Source organism: Hypomesus nipponensis, chromosome 3 (genome assembly GCF_054491055.1).
Source record: "Hypomesus nipponensis isolate SF chromosome 3, ASM5449105v1, whole genome shotgun sequence".
NCBI lineage: Eukaryota > Metazoa > Chordata > Actinopteri > Osmeriformes > Osmeridae > Hypomesus > Hypomesus nipponensis.
In genome coordinates this window covers 17,524,081-17,542,751 of record NC_140363.1, presented here as the reverse complement: position 1 = coordinate 17,542,751, position 18,671 = coordinate 17,524,081, and the positions used below count along the sequence as shown (strand labels likewise).

Below are 18,671 nucleotides of genomic sequence, written 5' to 3'. Positions count from 1 at the left end.
GGGTCAGTGTGGTTTAAAGCAGTGATGAATGACTGTGCAGGACGCAGGAGCTGTGGAAATCAGTCGCATTTTCCACAAGACCCGTATCTCAAAACATCAGTTGTGAGTAAAACAGTTTGAATAACCAAAGGGGCAGTGAACATTAAACATGACTGGCTGAGCATGAACACACAAAGCACACGCTATTCATCCAGCGTTGTTATGCCCTGACAGCACGACATTTTCTGTCGAGTCGATCACTACTTCGACAACAGCTCTCCCTGCTGGCTGAGCGTCAGAAGTGAAACGTGAAGCGTTAGCGACAGCCATCCAGCAGGGCTTCAACCTTCCAGCCATGAGCCAGGGAGAAGCCCACCTCCAACAGCTGGTTCAGCGCAGCCACAGAGCTCAGCTCGTTAAAGTCGATGAGGGAAGAAGCCAGGGTCCTGAGGAAGCTCACATCTGGAACACAGAGGGGAAAGGTCACAGCTCATCCCTGTGGAGGGGGGGGGGGGGGGCATATGGGGCAGAGGGGCGGACCTTTGATGTTGCTCTGGAAGAGCTGGGGCAAGATCCCGTTAGGAGCCAGCTGATGAAACACACATCGCAGGAACTGCTTGGCCACGCCCGCCGCGTTCCCTGGGATCAGCAGGCTGAACACACACACACACACACACAGAGAACAGCTGTACCCATCTTTATCTGTACCCTTCTGTCCAACGCAATTCAGCTTCGTTTAAAATAAGTCAAACAGGACGGATGTGACGCTTCATACCTTTCAGCTTGTCCCGAGCAGTTGCCACTGGAAGCCAGCCTGAAACAAGACGTGGTGATGAGAGTGCAGACACACACAGACACACACAGACACACACAGACACATACAGACACACACAGACACACACAGACACACACAGAGAAGCACAGTGAGCAACTGGCTCCTCACTTCACTTCAAGTTAATCCACTTTATTCGGCCCCAAAGGGCTGTTTGGAGAAGCACGTAGAGAAGGACCGCTAGCGAGTAACATGATACAGTACGCGAATACACAGTATACTTATTTATGGGAAGTTGTAAAATATTTAGGCTGATGCTGGATAGTTCTATTATATATCCAGTCGGTTGACAGGTAGATCTATAATATACACGGTGATGGGCAGGTCTGCATGTACAGGTGTGAGGTCTTCACTGTACCTTCCTACAGACTGCACGATGTCCAGCAGCAGAGGAGCTGCCATCTCAGGGCTGAGGTGGACGAACATGGACAGAACCACCACAGCCAGACCCAGAGTCTCCTCATCATACTCCTCCAGGACCGCCCCGCAGTCACGACACCTGGGACACAGCACTGCTATCACACACACCTGGTACACACACACACCTGGTACACACACACACACCTGGTATACACACACACACCTGGTATACACACACACACACCTGGTACACACACACACCTGGTATACACACACACACACCTGGTATACACACACACACACCTGGTACACACACACACCTGGTACACACACACACACCTGGTATACACACACACACACCTGGTATACACACACACACCTGGTATACACACACACCTGGTATACACACACACACCTGGTACACACACACACACACACCTGGTATACACACACACACACCTGGTACACACACACACACCTGGTATACACACACACACCTGGTATACACACACACACACCTGGTACACACACACACACACCTGGTATACACACACACACACACCTGGTATACACACACACACCTGGTATACACACACACACCTGGTATACACACACTCACACCTGGTATACACACACACACACCTGGTATACACACACACACACCTGGTATACACACACACACCTGGTACACACACACACACACCTGGTATACACACACACACCTGGTATACACACACACACCTGGTATACACACACACACACCTGGTACACACACACACACACCTGGTATACACACACTCACACATGCACTCTCACACACTCATGTACAGACATACACAGACACGCACACACACGCTGTCAACCCGGCTCAGCATGGCATGTTGGTGCGTGGTGATTGGTTGACGCACCTGTCAGTCATGGTGGCGGGCTGTTCATCGATGAACTCCTCGGGGGCGGGCACGAACATGCTGACAGTGCTGGGGGCCGAGAGCAGGCTGGTCTTGGTGGGTCCTGGACACAACACAGCTACATCAGTCTTTAGGAGTCACTACACCAGTAGGGGAGGGTGTAGCTTAGTGGTTAGAGCACTTGACAGTAGATTCAAATCCCTCCCCCCCCCCTCGCCCCTCCCCTGGTGCCTCACCTGCCTCCCAGGTGCTGATGTTGTGGGGGGCGCTGGACTGATGTTCCAGCTGCCTCTTCATCAGCTGGCTCATGGTCAGAGCTCCCAGTGAGCCTCTCTTCACCTGGCGGTACTGAGCTGGATACACACACACACACACAGCTATATATTCAGGGTGTTGTCATTTCAAACTTCTCTTCAGAATCTTGCTCCAGTAGCTACGGCAACAAGCTAAAAGATGGGGAGACGCTGATGTTCTGAGTTTGAAATCAAAATGAGATGAGGTACTGGGTGGGTGCGGTTAGAGCTATGAGGTACTGGCTGGGTGGGGTTAGAGCTATGAGGTACTGGCTGGGTGGGGTTAGAGCTATGAGGTACTGGCTGGGTGGGGTTAGAGCTATGAGGTACTGGCTGGGTGGGGTTAGAGCTATGAGGTACTGGCTGGGTGGGGTTAGAGCTATGAGGTACTGGCTGGGTGGGGTTAGAGCTATGAGGTCCTGGCTGGGTGGGGTTAGAGCTATGAGGTACTGGCTGGGTTGGGTTAGAGCTATGAGGTCCCAGCTGGGTGGGGTTAGAGCTATGAGGTACTGGCTGGGTGGGGTTAGAGCTATGAGGTCCTGGCTGGGTGGGGTTAGAGCTATGAGGTACTGGCTGGGTGGGGTTAGAGCTATGAGGTCCTGGCTGGGTGGGGTTAGAGCTATGAGGTGCTGGCTGGGTGGGGTTAGAGCTATGAGGTACTGGCTGGGTGGGGTTAGAGCTATGAGGTACTGGCTGGGTGGGGTTAGAGCTATGAGGTCCTGGCTGGGTGGGGTTAGAGCTATGAGGTGCTGGCTGGGTGGGGTTAGAGCTATGAGGTACTGGCTGGGTGGGGTTAAAGCTATGAGGTACTGGCTGGGTGGGGTTAGAGCTATGAGGTACTGGCTGGGTGGGGTTAGAGCTATGCGGTACTGGCTGGGTGGGGTTAGAGCTATGAAGTCCTGGCTGGGTGGGGTTAGAGCTAAGAGGTACTGGCTGGGTGGGGTTAGAGCTATGAGGTGCTGGCTGGGTGGGGTTAGAGCTATGAGGTACTGGCTGGGGTTAGAGCTATGAGGTACTGGCTGGGTGGGGTTAGAGCTATGAGGTACTGGCTGGGTGGGGTTAGAGCTATGATCAGTAATCGTACTGTTCAACGTACATGTATTTCTTTGATTCATTTCAGTTTTTGCTTTCATAGCCTCCCTGTGTGTGTTTTTTTTCTTCTTTTAGTTTTTAATCGTGTAACTGTACAAGTATTATACTTGTGGAGTTAATACTTGATAAAAAAAAAAACTGAGAGAATAGGAAACCAATAAATATATTTGTTCAAAACATGGAAAAACTGGTGTAAAAAATCGAACAAACAAAAAGTCAAAAAGTGACAATCTTTGAATGACCCGATGACCACAATCAGTTAGATCAGCCTTGAGAATCAGGTGAAAGTATTGGGGTCCTACTTGATACTGAGGAACGGTTGCTGGCTTCAGGTTTAGCAGCTTCGAGGGTGGGGGCAGAGGCCGACTCTCGAGGCTTGTCCAGGGCAGACACAACCTTGTGATCTGCAAAGCAACGCTCGATGAGTGAAGGGCCTAGCATGTCCTGTTCCCTAAATGACCATGGCTGCAGACACCCAATGTGTATAAGCGATCTGTTTTAAAGTACAGGGGAGTGCTTATTACCATTTCTACCATTTAATTAAGGAGAGGAAGGTTGTCACAGTTTGTTGTTATGCTATTTACAGTGGCAGTACATCTTCTGGGTGATGCAATTTATAGATGCGCTGGCTAGTGGTTTTGAGATCACCTCGTTTATGAGATTATTCGCCTACATTAAGTTGCAACATCCTTTGATGTAAAGTAAAGGCCAACAACGGTAATCATTTTTACGAAAATATAAGATTTATCTCATGTTACAGTTTCCTCGTTCCCTCTGTTTGATGTTTCTTTCAGCTTTTTGTGAAAGTGTTGTGGATGCTTGTTAGCCATGGGGTTGGAATGAAAGACGTGATAACAGCCGCAGCACATTACAGGGAACTGCACAGTGTGAGGGAGGAGGAGGGGGGGGCAGGCAAGATCTGACACTGCCAAGACAGAATCACGGATGAAACAGTGGCTTGCTAACACTGTGTAAATGCGAATAGTTGTGTTGCGTTATGTCTGGCAGTTATATAAGGCCTTCAGCCACCCCCAGCCCCTGCCTCCTTACCTGCCTCCCAGCCCATGCCTCAGCCTCCCTGCCTCCCAGCCCCTGCCTCAGCCTCCCTGCCTCCCAACCCCTGCCTCAGCCTCCCTGCCTCCCAGCCCCTGCCTCCTCACCAGCCTCGGCAGCCTGCTCCCCCAGCTTGTCCAGGGTGTTGAAGGAGATGTCCAGGTACTCCCTCTGGATGGCGCTCACTGCGATCTTCCTCTGCTTGCGTTGCCGCGGCACGATCTGGATCTTAAACTCGGCCTCGTCCTCGTCGTCCTCGTCCTCGGGCTTCAGGTCGCTGTCGTCCTCGTCCCCGAGCTCGTAGTCCTCCTCGTCTTCTTCCTCCTCCTCGTCCCCGTTGCTGTTGTCCGGGTGTTCCGGGGTCAGGGGCACGGCCGTGTCCTCTGGGATGTCCAGGAAGATGGTCCTGCCGGAGGGACTGGAACCCAGCGCCACCCCGACCTCGGGGCACATGTCGTCCACAGACGAGTCAGGGACAGCGGGCGACTTCTTCAGCAGGTCCCTCTTCTGCTTCAGAGTCAGGGGGCTCTCCAGACCCTGATCTCTGGAGACCTCCGGCCGGTCAGGCAGGTCCAGGGAGGCGTTTGGAGTCAGCAGGCCGGGCCTCTTCTCTCCAGGCTGCAGGGGGCTCCCTCTAGGGGTGGCCTCTGTGGTCCTCCGCTCCCTGGAGCTGTCCTCCACGTTGAGCTGCAACACGGGGGACTTCCGCGGCGCCCTGGTGCCGGGCGGAGAGGCAGGGGCTCGGGCGGTGCCGTTCAAGCGGACGCCCACCGCGGTGCTCAGGTCGAACTCCTCGTCGCTCTCCACGATCCTCAGCGGCGGCAGGGGCTCAAACACCAGAGAGTCGCTGTCGGACATGGAGAGGATGGAGTGCTTCTCCGGGATGGAGGTGCAGTCGGAGGAGAGGTCGATGAGGTCCGGGTCGTCCTTCCCCTGGACCGAGCCCCCGGACAGGGGAGAGTCCAGGCCGGGCTTGTCCTCGAATGTCTCCATGCAGCTGAGACGCACCTCTGGGATGACCGGCCTGGAGCTGTTCGACTGACCCCCGCGCGACCCCCGCCGGTCCCGGGCCTCGCCGGCCTCCACCCGAAACGACGAGCCGTCAGAGGAGCTCTTCCCCTGGGGCTCGCCCCGCCGGGGGTTGGAGGTGGTGGAGGACGGGGGCGCGGGCGGCACCTGCAGGTCGCAGCGGTCGATGCAGGACTTTCGTCGGTGCTCGTCCAGGTTGTAGAGGATGGAGTCGGTGTTAGTGATGTCCAGGGACTTCTGCTTGTGCATGGCCTGTAGACGCTTCTTCCTGGTGCTCTCCTCTCTCACGCAGTGCAGGAGGCTGTCCTGCAGGGCGCTGGCCTCGCGGTACTCCGACAGCTCGATCTCACCTGACACACACACATATATACAAGCACACACACAAAGAGAGAGAGAAAGACACTCACATTTTAAACAATACCTATTTTCTAATACACAGGCACTGTGCATTTACCCTGCATACTAATAATTGTTAGTTTGTGTACAGATCATTGTTTCCTACTCTTCTGTGCGTTCAGCTCCACAGGCTGGTACTTGACAGACTTGCTGCCTCCAATCCTCTTCAGGCGGGCGAAGAAGGTCTGCGACTCCTTGTTCCCCGCTCCGGTCGGCGTGTCGTGAACGTCCGACTCGTCAAACACACTGTCTTCCTCTGACAGAGAGAAACCAAAACAGTCACAGTACAGGAAAGGGAGATGAAGATGTTTCAGGGAGGTGAAGGTGTTTCAGGGAGATGAAGGTGTTTCAGGGAGATGAAGGTGTTTCAGGGAGATGAAGGTGTTTCAGGGAGGTGAAGGTGTTTCAGGGAGGTGTTTCAGGGAGATAAAGGTGTTTCAGGGAGATTAAGGGGTTTCAGAGTGATGAAGTGTTTCAGGGAGATTAAGGGGTTTCAGGGAGATGAAGGGGTTTCAGGGAGATGAAGGTGTTTCAGGGAGGTGTTTCAGGGAGATGAAGGCGTTTCAGGGAGGTGTTTCAGGGAGATGAAGGCGTTTCAGGGAGGTGTTTCAGGGAGATGAAGGCGTTTCAGGGAGGTGTTTCAGGGAGATGAAGGCGTTTCAGGGAGGTGTTTCAGGGAGATGGTGTTTCAGGGAGATGAAGATGTTTCAGGGAGATGAAGGTGTTTCAGGGAGATGAAGGTGTTTCAGGGAGGTGTTTCAGGGAGATGAAGGTGTTTCAGGGAGATGAAGGTGTTTCAGGGAGGTGTTTCAGGGAGATGAAGGCGTTTCAGGGAGATGAAGGTGTTTCAGGGAGATGAAGGTGTTTCAGGGAGGTGTTTCAGGGAGATGAAGGTGTTTCAGGGAGATGAAGGTGTTTCAGGGAGATGAAGGTGTTTCAGGGAGGTGTTTCAGGGAGATGAAGGTGTTTCAGGGAGGTGTTTCAGGGAGATGAAGATGCTTCACGGCTCAACAGGCCCTGATGGAGCTCACCCTTCTCCTTCTCGCTGTAGCGGCTGATGTTGGAGTTGTCGCTGTAGAGGGTCCCGGCCGTGGCATGGGGCCTGCAGCTGTGGTACTGGGCGTTCAGGGTGTTGATGGTGATGTGGATCAGATGAAGGACCACCTTACTCATTTCCATGTCCTTGTAGGGGTACTGCAACACAGGGGAGAGGGGGGCGAGACAGGGAACTGTGAGGCCAGAAGATTATACCATTGTGTTAATTTAGCAGAAGATTTCCCTTCAAAGTGACTTCAAAGGGGTTGGATTTGAACCTGCGATCTTCATATCTGCAGTAAAACGCTATACTGAGCTATCTCCAATGTTTACGTTGATGAAGTCCAGTACCTTGTAGAGTATGACCAGCAGGGCTTTGAGCCACATCTGTCTGATGTGGGGCTTGAGGGCCCAGAGAGAGCAGCGCGGGGGCTGCTGGAAGTAGTGGCGGAGCTGGGGACAGGTGCAGTACTTCAACACCTGCACCACCAGGGGGAGCAGCTGCTTGCCCAGGCCAATGTTGTAGTCCATCACCTGGGAGACATCGACACAGTCTGTCATCAATACTAGGCCCAGCAGTTAGGTCATGATTGGCTCTCGTTTTAGCTTGATACCAGAGATGGGATGTAACTAAGTACAAATACTTTGTTACTGTACTTAAGTAGATTTTTCTGGTATCAGTACTTTACTACAAAATGTATCTATTTTTACAACTTTTTTGACTTTTACTAATTGACAAACGTTTTGAAGTTGCAAAAATATTTAAGTTTTTTTTTTTCAAAAATATTTTGGAAAGGTTTTAAAAAGTTTTTGGATTTTTTTTGTTGGAAAAAACAGTTCCAACCAAAACTTTTGAAAGGTTGAAAATATATATATTTTTTAAGTTTACAAAGGTTGCGATTTTATAATAAAGTGATGATTTCTTAACATTTTTACATTTGAATAATTTAACACTTTTGTCCAAAACAACGGAATACAAATGAAGGTAGTAGCTATTGAAAGCTAATCAGAATCTGTCTAGAGGTAGGATTTTGGTACCCCAACCCCAACCCTGACGACGCCCCACACCTGTGCGATCCCAGCGATGAAAGCGTTGAAGCAGGTGGAGGTACGCATCTTCTGGGGAGCGATCATGAAGCAGCCCTCCTGCTGGTCGTACCCCAGCAGTACGTACAGGTGTCTCTTCACCGTGTTGAAGGCCTTGGCGCTGCCGATGTCGGCCTCCGCGCTGCTCTGGTCCTTGGCCATGAACTTCATCAGCACCATGATCAGCTGATGCACCGTCTGGTGGTCGATGCCCGCGTCCTCGGGGAGCAGGTCCCGGATGAGGGAGTCGTCCTCCAGGGAGGGGGTGTGGCCTGGGAGAGGGGCTGAGGCGTCAGGGTTACAGGACGGGAAAAAGCGGGCTGTAGGTGAGGGGAGTGGGGGAGAGGAGGGGGGAGAGGGAGAGAGGACGGGAAGAGACGGGGAGGGGATGTAGGGGAGGATGGAAGGAGGGGAGAGAATAGAGGGGAGGGAGAGGAGAGAAGGTGGGTGGGGGTGATGGAGAGGAGGGTGGGTGGAGTTGATGGAGAGGAGGGTGGATGGGGGTGATTAAGAGGAGGGTGGGTGGAGGTGATGGAGAGGAGGGTGTGTGGAGGTGATGGAGAGGACGGTGGGTGGATGTGATGGAGAGGAAGGTGGGTGGAGGTGATGGAGAGGAAGGTGGGTGGAGGTGATGGAGAGGAGGGTGGGTGGAGGTGATGGAGAGGAGGGTGGGTGTGGCCAGCAAGCACAAACACAGAGACAGACAGGACAGACAGGGTGGACCAGTCATCTCATCTGGTCCAATCCACATGGAACACACAGGAGACTCGTTCTGTACCACGGACATCACTGCAACATGGTCATGGAGTGGAAGGGACAACACAACGTGTGACTGGTGACAAGCTAGCTAGCCATTAGCAAGAGTAAACGTTCTCATTTCAACATCATAATGTGTTTGTGATTCATCTTGATGGGACTTCAACTGCGCATGAAATAACAGCAAATGTCACGCAAGAACAAATGTTGCTTTTTCACATTTACAGTTCGGCCCATCGGTTTTTACCAGTGTACAAGATATTTCTCCCAATGTGACAATGCTGAAGGAAATGTAAACGGCTCTATTTTGATAGGATGAGTCAGATTTGGGTAGTTATTTACCTGGCAGGATTTTCTCTATCATATCTCCCAGAGTCGGGGCCGAGTGCTCTTGCCTCGTAAGCCTTAAAGCTAAAAACCACAGATGAAGAACACAATTCAGGAAAATGTTCAGGGGAGGAAGCACAGGACACGTCTGAGCTCTGAGACAAACTCGCTCCACTCTTCACACGGTTTCAAAACAACATGGCCTCAAACTTGATGCGTGGATTCTGAGTGGTGCTAAAAACAATGCTAACAGCAAATAGTTACAATAGCGCTATTCGGCATTCGTTACTGTCAAATAGAGCAAAGCAAAAACACTCAACACAGCCATAAGTAGGCTAGAGCCCAACCCCCAGAAACTCAGACTGGATTCTGTGCGGAGGAGATGAGGAGGAACGTATGGGAACTTAAGCTTCTTACTCCCGGCATGACTAAGAAGCACTGGGAACCTCGATGAGGAACAGGGATTATACACGCGAGTAAACATGAGTGAAGAGGGAGCGAGACAATAGGATCTTGGGAGTAAACACAGGTTCTGACAGACAGACAGGCAGCCTGACAGACAGACAGGCAGCCTGACAGACAGACTGTCTGTCGTGCTACCACTCACGTATTCGGTTGCTCAGAGTCTCGGGGAGAGAGAAAGCCCGTTTGGACTCGAACGGGCCCTTCACGCTGTCCCGTAGCGAGCGCACGCTCTTCTGACGGTTCCTTGCAAAGCGGGCGCGTCGGATCTTCCACATGGCCGCATCGCTGAGGTTGGCTAAGTTGGTGCGCACGGCTGTGATAGCTGAAAAGATAAATAATAATATACCCCCAAAAATATTGAAATCAGGTAGAAAAGTGAATCCTGTAAAGGCCTTGCAGAAAGGCTACACGTCACAGTACTTAACACTCTCAAAAACTATTTTTTAGTTTAGAATTTCCTAGACAGGGAGAATTCCAGACAGAGAGAATCCCAGACAGAGAGAATTCCAGACAGAGAGAATCCCAGACAGAGAGAATCCCAGACAGGGGCATACTGGTGGGGAATGGAAACTCCTTGTTGCAGTCCAGGTGGAGCTGCGCCTCCAGAGACAGCGTCTCAAACCGGTTGACAAAGAACTCCCAGCTCAGAGCTGGTACTTCCTGCTTCAAGAAGTGCAGCATCAGCAGTTTGCTGAGGATGATGGGCCGGTCGCGCACAACTGTGTCAAACTGGAAATCCAGGCACAGACACAGTCCCTGGAGACAGACACACGTATGCACACACACACACACAGACGTACACACACACACAAGCACACAGATCAGTACTTGTTTGTTTTGCAATAACTAATGCATGACATTTGTGGGTTTAGGTTGGTTTCTGTGCAGTTCTATGGGTCTATGACAAAGCCTTCTGTGAAATGCGTGCATGTGTGTGTGTGCATGAATGTGTGTATGCGTGTGTGTGTGTGTGTGTGTGTGTGCATGAGTGTGTGTATGCATGTGTGTGTGTGTGTGTGTCACCTGCAGCGCTGGTCTCTTGATGGTGTCCAGCAGCAGTCTGGCCCTGGTGGCCACGGCAGGGTTCACGTCCTCCACGGACGCCAGGAAGCAGCAGAAGGCGTGGGCCAGAGAGTACTTCAGCAGGTGGTTCTTAGTGACGGAGCCTATGTCCAAGAAGCGACACAGAACCGCCACCTTCTCCACTAGGGGGCGCCGTGACAGACGCAAGAGCAGAGCAGGACAGGACATGGTCACAGAGAGGAAGAGATAAGGTTGGAAAAGTAAACAGGAGATGATAAACATCATTATACATTTGTTTACTACAGTATATGAACATGTGAGATTGTATAGCTGTTAATAAGATTAGTAAGAGTCAGGGTTAAGGTTATAGGTTACAGCACTTATGAGATAAGTGCTGGTTAATAAGTAACAAGGCCCTTACAAGGTACTTATTAACATGTGTATATGTTAACAAGACGTACTACTTACTACGACCTTGTTACCCATAAACCAATGCTTATTACAAGCACCTGGATCTAAAGTGTTCTGGATACAGCATCCTCAGTCTGGTGAAGAGGACCTGAGGTGTAATGACAGCCAGAGACAGTAGGTGGCAGTGTGGCAGCAGAGATTAACCTGAGTCTGCTCTGACGGCCAGGTTGTCTGGGGGTTATGTTGCTGCCTTGGCTCTCGACTGTCTTTTTAGCTTGATTTACAGAGACAAGTAAATGACCATCTGTTTGAGAGCAGCTAATACCAGCCGTAATTAGATCATTAGAATTCACGATGATGTGTCTACAAAACCTATTACGACATATTATTTAATCGTGCTGCTAGTATTCAGTTTTTGTAATGTGGTAGCTCCCTGTCCGTACAAGTCAGTTGTGTGTGTGTTACCTGTACACTGTGAATAAAGCAGGCTGGTGCTCTACTTCCACTGTGCTCTAATCCACACTGTGGTTTCTATGGTCCCCCCCCCCTCCCTATGTTTCTCGCCCCTCTATCTGTCTCTCTCCCTCGCTCTGTCTCTCTCTGTCTGTCTCTCTACCTCGCTCTATCTGTCTCCCTCGCTCTATCTGTCTCTCTCCCTCGCTCTATCTGTCTCTCTCCCTCGCTCTGTCTCTCTCTCTCTCTTTCTCCACCTCCAGCCTAGTAGAGGAGACAGGAGACCTGACAATGTCCTCTGACAGTGTCTCAAGGTCACCAGCTCCTCTCTGCCAATCACAGCGCGAGAGAGACCTGATTAATCTGTCTGTTCCTCCACCACCCGGAGCCACAGGGTAACCATGACAACGCCGTTGTAGCGCCTGGTGGGGGGTGAGAGGTTTCTTCTGATGTTTCATTCATGGATCCCCCCCCCCACACACACACACACCCACACATACCCACACACACATACCCACTCTCACACACACACTCATTCATTCACTGTGATGATCAGAAAAGACTCAAACACAGAGAGGTGTTCTCTGGCTCCTGCAGGCCTGCTGCCCCCCTCACCTGCTGCCCCCCTCACCTGCTGCCCCCCCTCACCTGCTGCCCCCCTCACCTGCTGCCCCCCTCACCTGCTGCCCCCCCTTAACTGCTGCCCCCCTCACCTGCTGCCCCCCCTCACCTGCTGCCCCCCCTCACCTGCTGCCCCCCCCACCTGCTGCCCCCCTTTACCTGCTGCCCCCCCTCACCTGCTGCCCCCCCTCACCTGCTGCCCCCCCTCACCTGCTGCCCCCCCCACCTGCTGCCCCCCTTTACCTGCTGCCCCCCTCACCTGCTGCCCCCCTCACCGGCTGCACCCCCTCACCTGCTGCCCCCCCTCACCTGCTGCCCCCCTCATCTGCTGCCCCCCCTCACCTGCTTCGAAGCGTGTCTTCCAGTCCTTGCTGTTGAAGTTGCTGTCGACCAGGTTCCAGAAGATGTCTGCGCCGTGGGAGAGGGACAGGGCGTGGAGGAGCTGGGGCACTGCCAGCGACGCCAGCTGGCAGAACTCAGACTTCAGCATGGACCACAAGCTGGACACACACACACACACACAGGCTATCAAGGAGGGTAGAGCTTAGTGGTTAGAGCACTTGCGCTGCAGATCAAGTGGTCACAGGTTCAAATCTGCCTCCTGTACTATTATAGGTTGCTTTGAATATAAGCATCAGAATATTTGTTGACATTTTATAATAGGCATGCAAACTTGTAACAGACACACAGACACTCTTGACCTGGGGATTAGCATCTTCTCCTGGATGTAGGCCAGGAACTGGGGGTAGTCCTTCCGGGCCAGGTAAAGACTCTCTCCATTCAGACAGAGGATCTTCAGACAGTTCAGCATGTTGAACAGAATGTCCGGCTCCTCGAACTTTGACATTTCCTGCATCACATAAAATAGTGACACAAACATGACATACAGTACTCTATGATGTCTTAGAGGTTTGTCAATTTATGCTTTTTACTCATATATGTAGATTGGTATTCTTCAAACTGGTGAACGGTGTTTGGTGTGAATGCTCTCTGGTGAAGCTGGGGAGGGGAGCACCTGCAGAATTGTGTAAATAAGCTTCAGAGACACTGGTAGCTCCTGGTAAGAGAACTTCTTATCAGCATTATTCTTCAGTGCTGTCGGGAAAGAACAAGGCTTTCATGTGAAAACAGAAATGCCCAGAGGACTGAAATAATCAGTGGTTCTTTCATGATGCTGTCACTGAAATGTTATGCTTTGTTTTCTTTGCATCAGTGAGCACCATGAAGCACCATGAAGCACCATGAAGAGATGTGGGTTTGGACACTGCTGTTCTGCTAGCCAAGCCTGACCCTGTGGGAGACGTACGTGGGTTGTCGAGGGAGGGGTCGCCGGGGGTGTCGGTGTGCGTGGTCGTGAAGTTGTCTCCTTCCTCCGCCCTGTGCTCCGAGCCCAGGGAGAACTCTGTCTGGGGCAACAGCAGAGTGTCCTCCAGGTTGTCTGTAGGTTCCTGCAGTGAACATGATGTTGTTGTGTCTCTTACATGTAGTCATTTAGTAGACGCTCTTATCCAGAGCGACTTACAGTAAGTACAGGGACATTCTCCCCGAGGCAAGTAGGGTAAAGTTGACCCAAGGACACAACGTCATGTGAACCGGCCAGGAATCGAACTGGCAACCTTTAGATTATTAGCCCGATGCTCTACCCGCTCAGCCACCTGACTCCCTTTTAATACGAGGTAAGGTTCAAGGATGCAAATTAGGTTTCCCTCATTTGTGTTTTGCTTGTGTCTGTGTGTTTCTTTGTGTGTGTGTACGTATTTGTGTGTGTGTGTGTGTGCGTGTTTCTTTGTGTGTCTGTGTGTATGTGTGTGTGTGTTTCTTTGTGTGTGTGTGTGTGTGTGTGCGTGTTTCTTTGTGTGTGTGTGTGTCTCACCACCAGCCGTATCTCTTCTTTGGGGGTGAGTCTCTCCAGGAGCTCAAAGCCCAGCTGGTAGCACAGGATGCTGGACTGGCACAGGCTGCACTCTGGGGCCTTCTCGTCCTTCTGACAGGTGTGGGAGCCGCCCCAGGGGGCCTGGAAGACGTTGTTGATGATGCCCACCACATCCTTCCCTAGGCTGCTCTCCAAACCCAGCATCACGCCCTCGTCATGCAGCTCCATCTGGGCCCGAGGGGGTGGTGGACGGGAGAGAGAGAGAGAGAGAGAGAGAGAGAGAGAGAGAGAGAGAGAGAGAGCAGAGAGAGAGAGAGAGAGAGAGAGAGAGAGAGAGAGAGAGAGAGAGAGAGAGAGAGAGCAGAGAGAGAGAGACAGAGAGAGAGAGAGAGAGAGAGACAGAGAGAGAGAGACAGAGAGAGAGAGAGAGAGAGAGAGAGAGAGAGAGAGAGAGAGAGAGACAGCAAACGGTGGAACAGCAGGAAGGAAGGAGAGGTGGTGGAGGGGGTGATGGAACGTCACGTTCCCACAGTGGAGATGTGTTACAGCAGCAACAGCAGCAACTCGAGGACACAGACCGTTCCTCGACTCTGACAACTGACGCGCTGGTATACCGACGCACTTCTGAGTCTTGATCTTACGCTGTACTCTCTATATACACCATTTATACAACGCTTTGGATAAAAGCGTCTGCTAAATGAATATAAATGTAAACAGTAAACGAGTACAGTTCTACGGGCATGAAGTGAAGCCCTCTGTGACACTGCTTGTAAAAAGCGATACTGTGCAAACCATTTCAATTTGATAGAACAAGAAGCCACTGATCTCTCTGGAGGTCGGGTTTGCTCACCTGTTTGAGGATGAGGTCGAACATGAGGATGAAGCAGCCCAGGTTCATGTCGTCGTCGTCACAGTCCAGGTCCAGGGCACAGTGTCCCGTGGCGTGGCACAGGTTCTTGAAGGGGCTGCTGTACAGGGGGCTCCTGAAGGGGCTGGGGAAGGGGCTGAGGGTGAGGCCGCGACGGCCTGGGTCTGACACCACGCTCACCTGCATTCAACACACACGTACACGTACAGTAGACACAAAGTACACACCCACATAATACACACACAGTACAGACACACACAATACACATGCAAACACACATACACATACGCACAGCTCAATATTTCTACTAAAATGAACACGCAGAAAGGCAAAAATATCTTCACAAGTTGCTGAACGTAGACCTATACGATACATCTCAGAGGTGGCAATTAAGCCTCTTTAAGCAGCACTATATTTAGACTTTGCCGGTAACCACGGCAACCAGCACAGTGCCCGCAATTGTTCAACCACAGAGGCGAACAGAAACCGTGTATTTCACGTCGCTACTGACATGACTGCGCCTCAATTCTCTCTGGACCACGGCCCTGCCGCCACAGACGGCACAGCCGGCACAGACGGCACAGCCGGCACAGACGGCACAGACGGCAGTGTTTACCCTCCGCGCCCCCGGATTCTCCGTCAGCTCTGAGGCCCGGGCCTTCCTCTGATTGGCCAGCTCCTTCACAGAGTTCACACCGTCAGAGAACATCCCGATCAGCAGCTGCAGAGGAACTACAATGTCCAGCTCAGACAGCACCTGCAGAGGACACACAGAGACACAGAGACACACAGAGACACACAGAGACACACAGAGACACAGAGACACACAGAGACACACAGAGACACACAGAGACACACAGAGACACAGAGACACACAGAGACACACAGAGACACAGAGACACACAGAGACACACAGAGACACACAGAGACACAGAGACACACAGAGACACAGACACATAGAGACACACAGAGACACAGATACACAGAGACACACAGAGACACACAGAGACACAGAGACACACAGAGACACACAGAGACACAGATACACAGAGACACACAGAGACACAGATACACAGAGACACACAGAGACACACAGAGACACAGAGACACACAGAGACACACAGAGACACAGACACACAGAGACACACAGAGACACACAGAGACACACAGAGACACAGAGACACACAGAGACACACAGAGACACACAGAGACACAGAGACACACAGAGACACACAGAGACACAGACACACAGAGACACACAGAGACACACAGAGACACACAGAGACACAGAGACACACAGAGACACACAGAGACACAGAGACACACAGAGACACACAGAGACACACAGAGACACAGACACACAGAGACACACAGAGACACACAGACACACACAGAGACACACAGAGACACACAGAGACACACACACACACACACAACGTGAACACTGAATATGAATCATTCCTCTCACTCCTGTTCCGTATCTGTTTCACGACCCATATTCTGCTTCTGATTGGCTGTTGTCTTCTCCTGATCACAGCCGTAACAGAGAGACAGACACCCGCTCCAGTATATAGGACACCACGCTGGGACAGCAGAAAGGAGAAGTCGACCCCCCACCCCCACCCCCCTCTCTGACTCTCCTTCCCTCCCCAGTGTCATCCTGGGCAGGGTGACCCAGATCCATATTCAGCAGGGCCCCTGCCCAGACACTCACACACCACGACAACCTGTTCATTTCACACCTAGGAGTAAACCACAGGCTATGAAACAGATTCTCAGGTGTATGTGTGTGTGTGTGTGTAAGTGTGTGTGCGTCAGTGTGTATGAGTCATTGTGTGTCTGTGTGTGTGTGTGTGTGTGTGTGTGTGGGAGAGAATGGGAGGTACACAGTGAATGCGTGTGCGTCAGAGTTGGCATGTGCGTATGCAAACAGGGTTGAATGGGTGTGAATACTGCCCACCCACGCAGTCAAAGAGCCACCTTCTCAGGAGGCGAAGCTGGTTCAAGAGGTGCTCATGAGAGGGGATTTGTAGGTCAAACTCCAGTGTGGGCAGGAGAAGGCAATACTGCTGAGCACCAAGTGATGAGTGTGTGTGCGTGTGCGTGTGTGTGTGTGTTTGTGTGCGTGTGTGTGTGTGAGTGTGTGTGTGTGCGTGTGTGTGTCTGTGTGTGTTTGTGTGCGTGTGCGTGTGTGTGTGTGTGTGTGCATGTGTGCGTGTGGGTGTGTGTGTGCGCGTGCGTGTGTGTGCGTGCACGTGTGCGTGTGTGTCTGTGTGTGTGTGTGTGTGTGCGTGTGTGTTTGTGTGTCTATGTGTGTGCGTGTGTGTGCGTGTGTGTGTACTCACATGCAGCCACAGCAGAGCCTGCTCTTGCACAGAGGCCGGGTACCCTAAGAATCTACAGCTGATGAAACCAAACATCTCCTCCATGGAGAAAGGCAATGGACACAGCTCGATGTCGAACATCTTACTACAGAAAGAAGGACAAGAGACAAGAGAGAGGAGGGGGGGGGGAGAGAGAAAGGGGGAGACACGGAGGAGGGAAAGGTGGAGGCAGAGAGAGAGGGGGAGACACGGAGGAAGCAGAGAGAGAGGAGCTTGATGAAGCTTGGACGGGCTCCCCACGGTCAGCGTCCACAGCCTGGTGCTCCAGAGGAGGCTCGGCGTGTTCCCTACCTGAGGACTTCTCTGAACTCCTTCAGCTGGTTGTCGGGCACCTCGGTGCGGATGGCCTCCAGCCATTCGGGCATGAAGCACTCCCACAGCGGCTGGCTGATGACGTTGTAGGGGATCAGGCACAGGATGCGGTTGAGCCCCTCCTTCAGCTGGGTCACCGTGCTGCATGACTTGTCCCAGTAGCCCCCCACCTGCAGCCACAGGAGGTCAGCAGGCTGTCATCACTCACTGACACCCAGCGGGCGCTGAGCCCTCTCCTCTCCTGTCACGTGACGGCTTGTGAAGCGCTCCGTCGGAGCTTTGACAGCTCACATTCACACAGCAGTCATCAGGCACCCTCAGACCCACTCGTTAGCCCTCCGCTTCCCCCGAGCACCCTCCTCCCACCGCCCTCCCGCTCTAGTGCCTACATTCAGTCATTTAGCAGACGCTCTTATCCAGAGCGACTTACAGTAAGTACAGGGATATTCCCCCCGAGGCAAGTAGGGTGAAGTGCCTTGCCCAAGGACACAACGTCATTTTGCACGGCCGGGAATCGAACTGGCAACCTTCTGATGACTAGCCCGATTCCCTCACCGTTCAGCCACCTGTATCCCTCCCATCCTTCTGCCGTCCCCTCCCTCACTCACCCTGGCGAACTCCACCGGCTTGGGCAGCAGGCACATCACCATGACGTCGAAGCGCACGTCGCACACGGTCTTGAGCCACTTGGTGACGAACTGAGGCTTGAGCTTCTCCACCAGGCTGCCCACCTCATCGTCCAACATGTAGGCAGTGGAGTGGAACCACTGGAACACCATGCTCACCAGCCGCGCCAGGCTCTCTGTGGGGGTGTTCTCACTGGGGGTGCACAGGCTCACCTGCAGGGTTGGGGGGGGGGGCGTGGGGGGGACAGTGGGAAGAAGGGGAGTGGAGAAAGAAAGAATGGTATGGTATATCCTCCCCAGGACTACATTGGACATTTTAGTCATTTTAGTCATCACAGGGACAATCCCCCACCCCCCCACCCCCCCAAGGCAAGTAGGGTGAAGTGCCTTGCCCAAGGACACAACGACCGGGAATCAAACCGGAAATCGAAAACGGCAACCTGCTGATTAATAATGAGCGCTCAGCCATGTGACGACAGAGCCCACCCA

At 52.4% G+C, this 18,671-nt stretch overlaps 1 protein-coding gene across 1 annotated transcript in view; it reads right to left on the bottom strand.

Moving 5' to 3' along the window:
* Window positions 1–18,671, bottom strand: part of unc79 (unc-79 homolog, NALCN channel complex subunit) — a 37,452-nt gene that overhangs the window by 5,496 nt on the left and 13,285 nt on the right. Inside the window, exons 14-39 of the mRNA XM_084681049.1 lie at window positions 18,165–18,395; window positions 17,536–17,726; window positions 17,206–17,329; window positions 15,477–15,617; window positions 14,843–15,040; window positions 13,993–14,220; window positions 13,426–13,567; window positions 13,135–13,214; window positions 12,821–12,969; window positions 12,462–12,619; window positions 10,635–10,816; window positions 10,166–10,367; window positions 9,754–9,933; window positions 9,162–9,230; window positions 8,046–8,383; window positions 7,329–7,511; window positions 6,974–7,136; window positions 6,049–6,198; window positions 4,625–5,896; window positions 3,767–3,868; window positions 2,316–2,432; window positions 2,080–2,182; window positions 1,170–1,310; window positions 755–793; window positions 520–632; window positions 356–441 (exon numbers count right to left, since the gene is read on the bottom strand). Of these exons, the coding sequence (XP_084537175.1) occupies window positions 356–441; window positions 520–632; window positions 755–793; window positions 1,170–1,310; window positions 2,080–2,182; window positions 2,316–2,432; window positions 3,767–3,868; window positions 4,625–5,896; window positions 6,049–6,198; window positions 6,974–7,136; window positions 7,329–7,511; window positions 8,046–8,383; window positions 9,162–9,230; window positions 9,754–9,933; window positions 10,166–10,367; window positions 10,635–10,816; window positions 12,462–12,619; window positions 12,821–12,969; window positions 13,135–13,214; window positions 13,426–13,567; window positions 13,993–14,220; window positions 14,843–15,040; window positions 15,477–15,617; window positions 17,206–17,329; window positions 17,536–17,726; window positions 18,165–18,395 (5,082 nt within the window). The remainder of the gene's footprint in view (window positions 1–355; window positions 442–519; window positions 633–754; window positions 794–1,169; window positions 1,311–2,079; window positions 2,183–2,315; window positions 2,433–3,766; window positions 3,869–4,624; window positions 5,897–6,048; window positions 6,199–6,973; window positions 7,137–7,328; window positions 7,512–8,045; window positions 8,384–9,161; window positions 9,231–9,753; window positions 9,934–10,165; window positions 10,368–10,634; window positions 10,817–12,461; window positions 12,620–12,820; window positions 12,970–13,134; window positions 13,215–13,425; window positions 13,568–13,992; window positions 14,221–14,842; window positions 15,041–15,476; window positions 15,618–17,205; window positions 17,330–17,535; window positions 17,727–18,164; window positions 18,396–18,671) is intronic.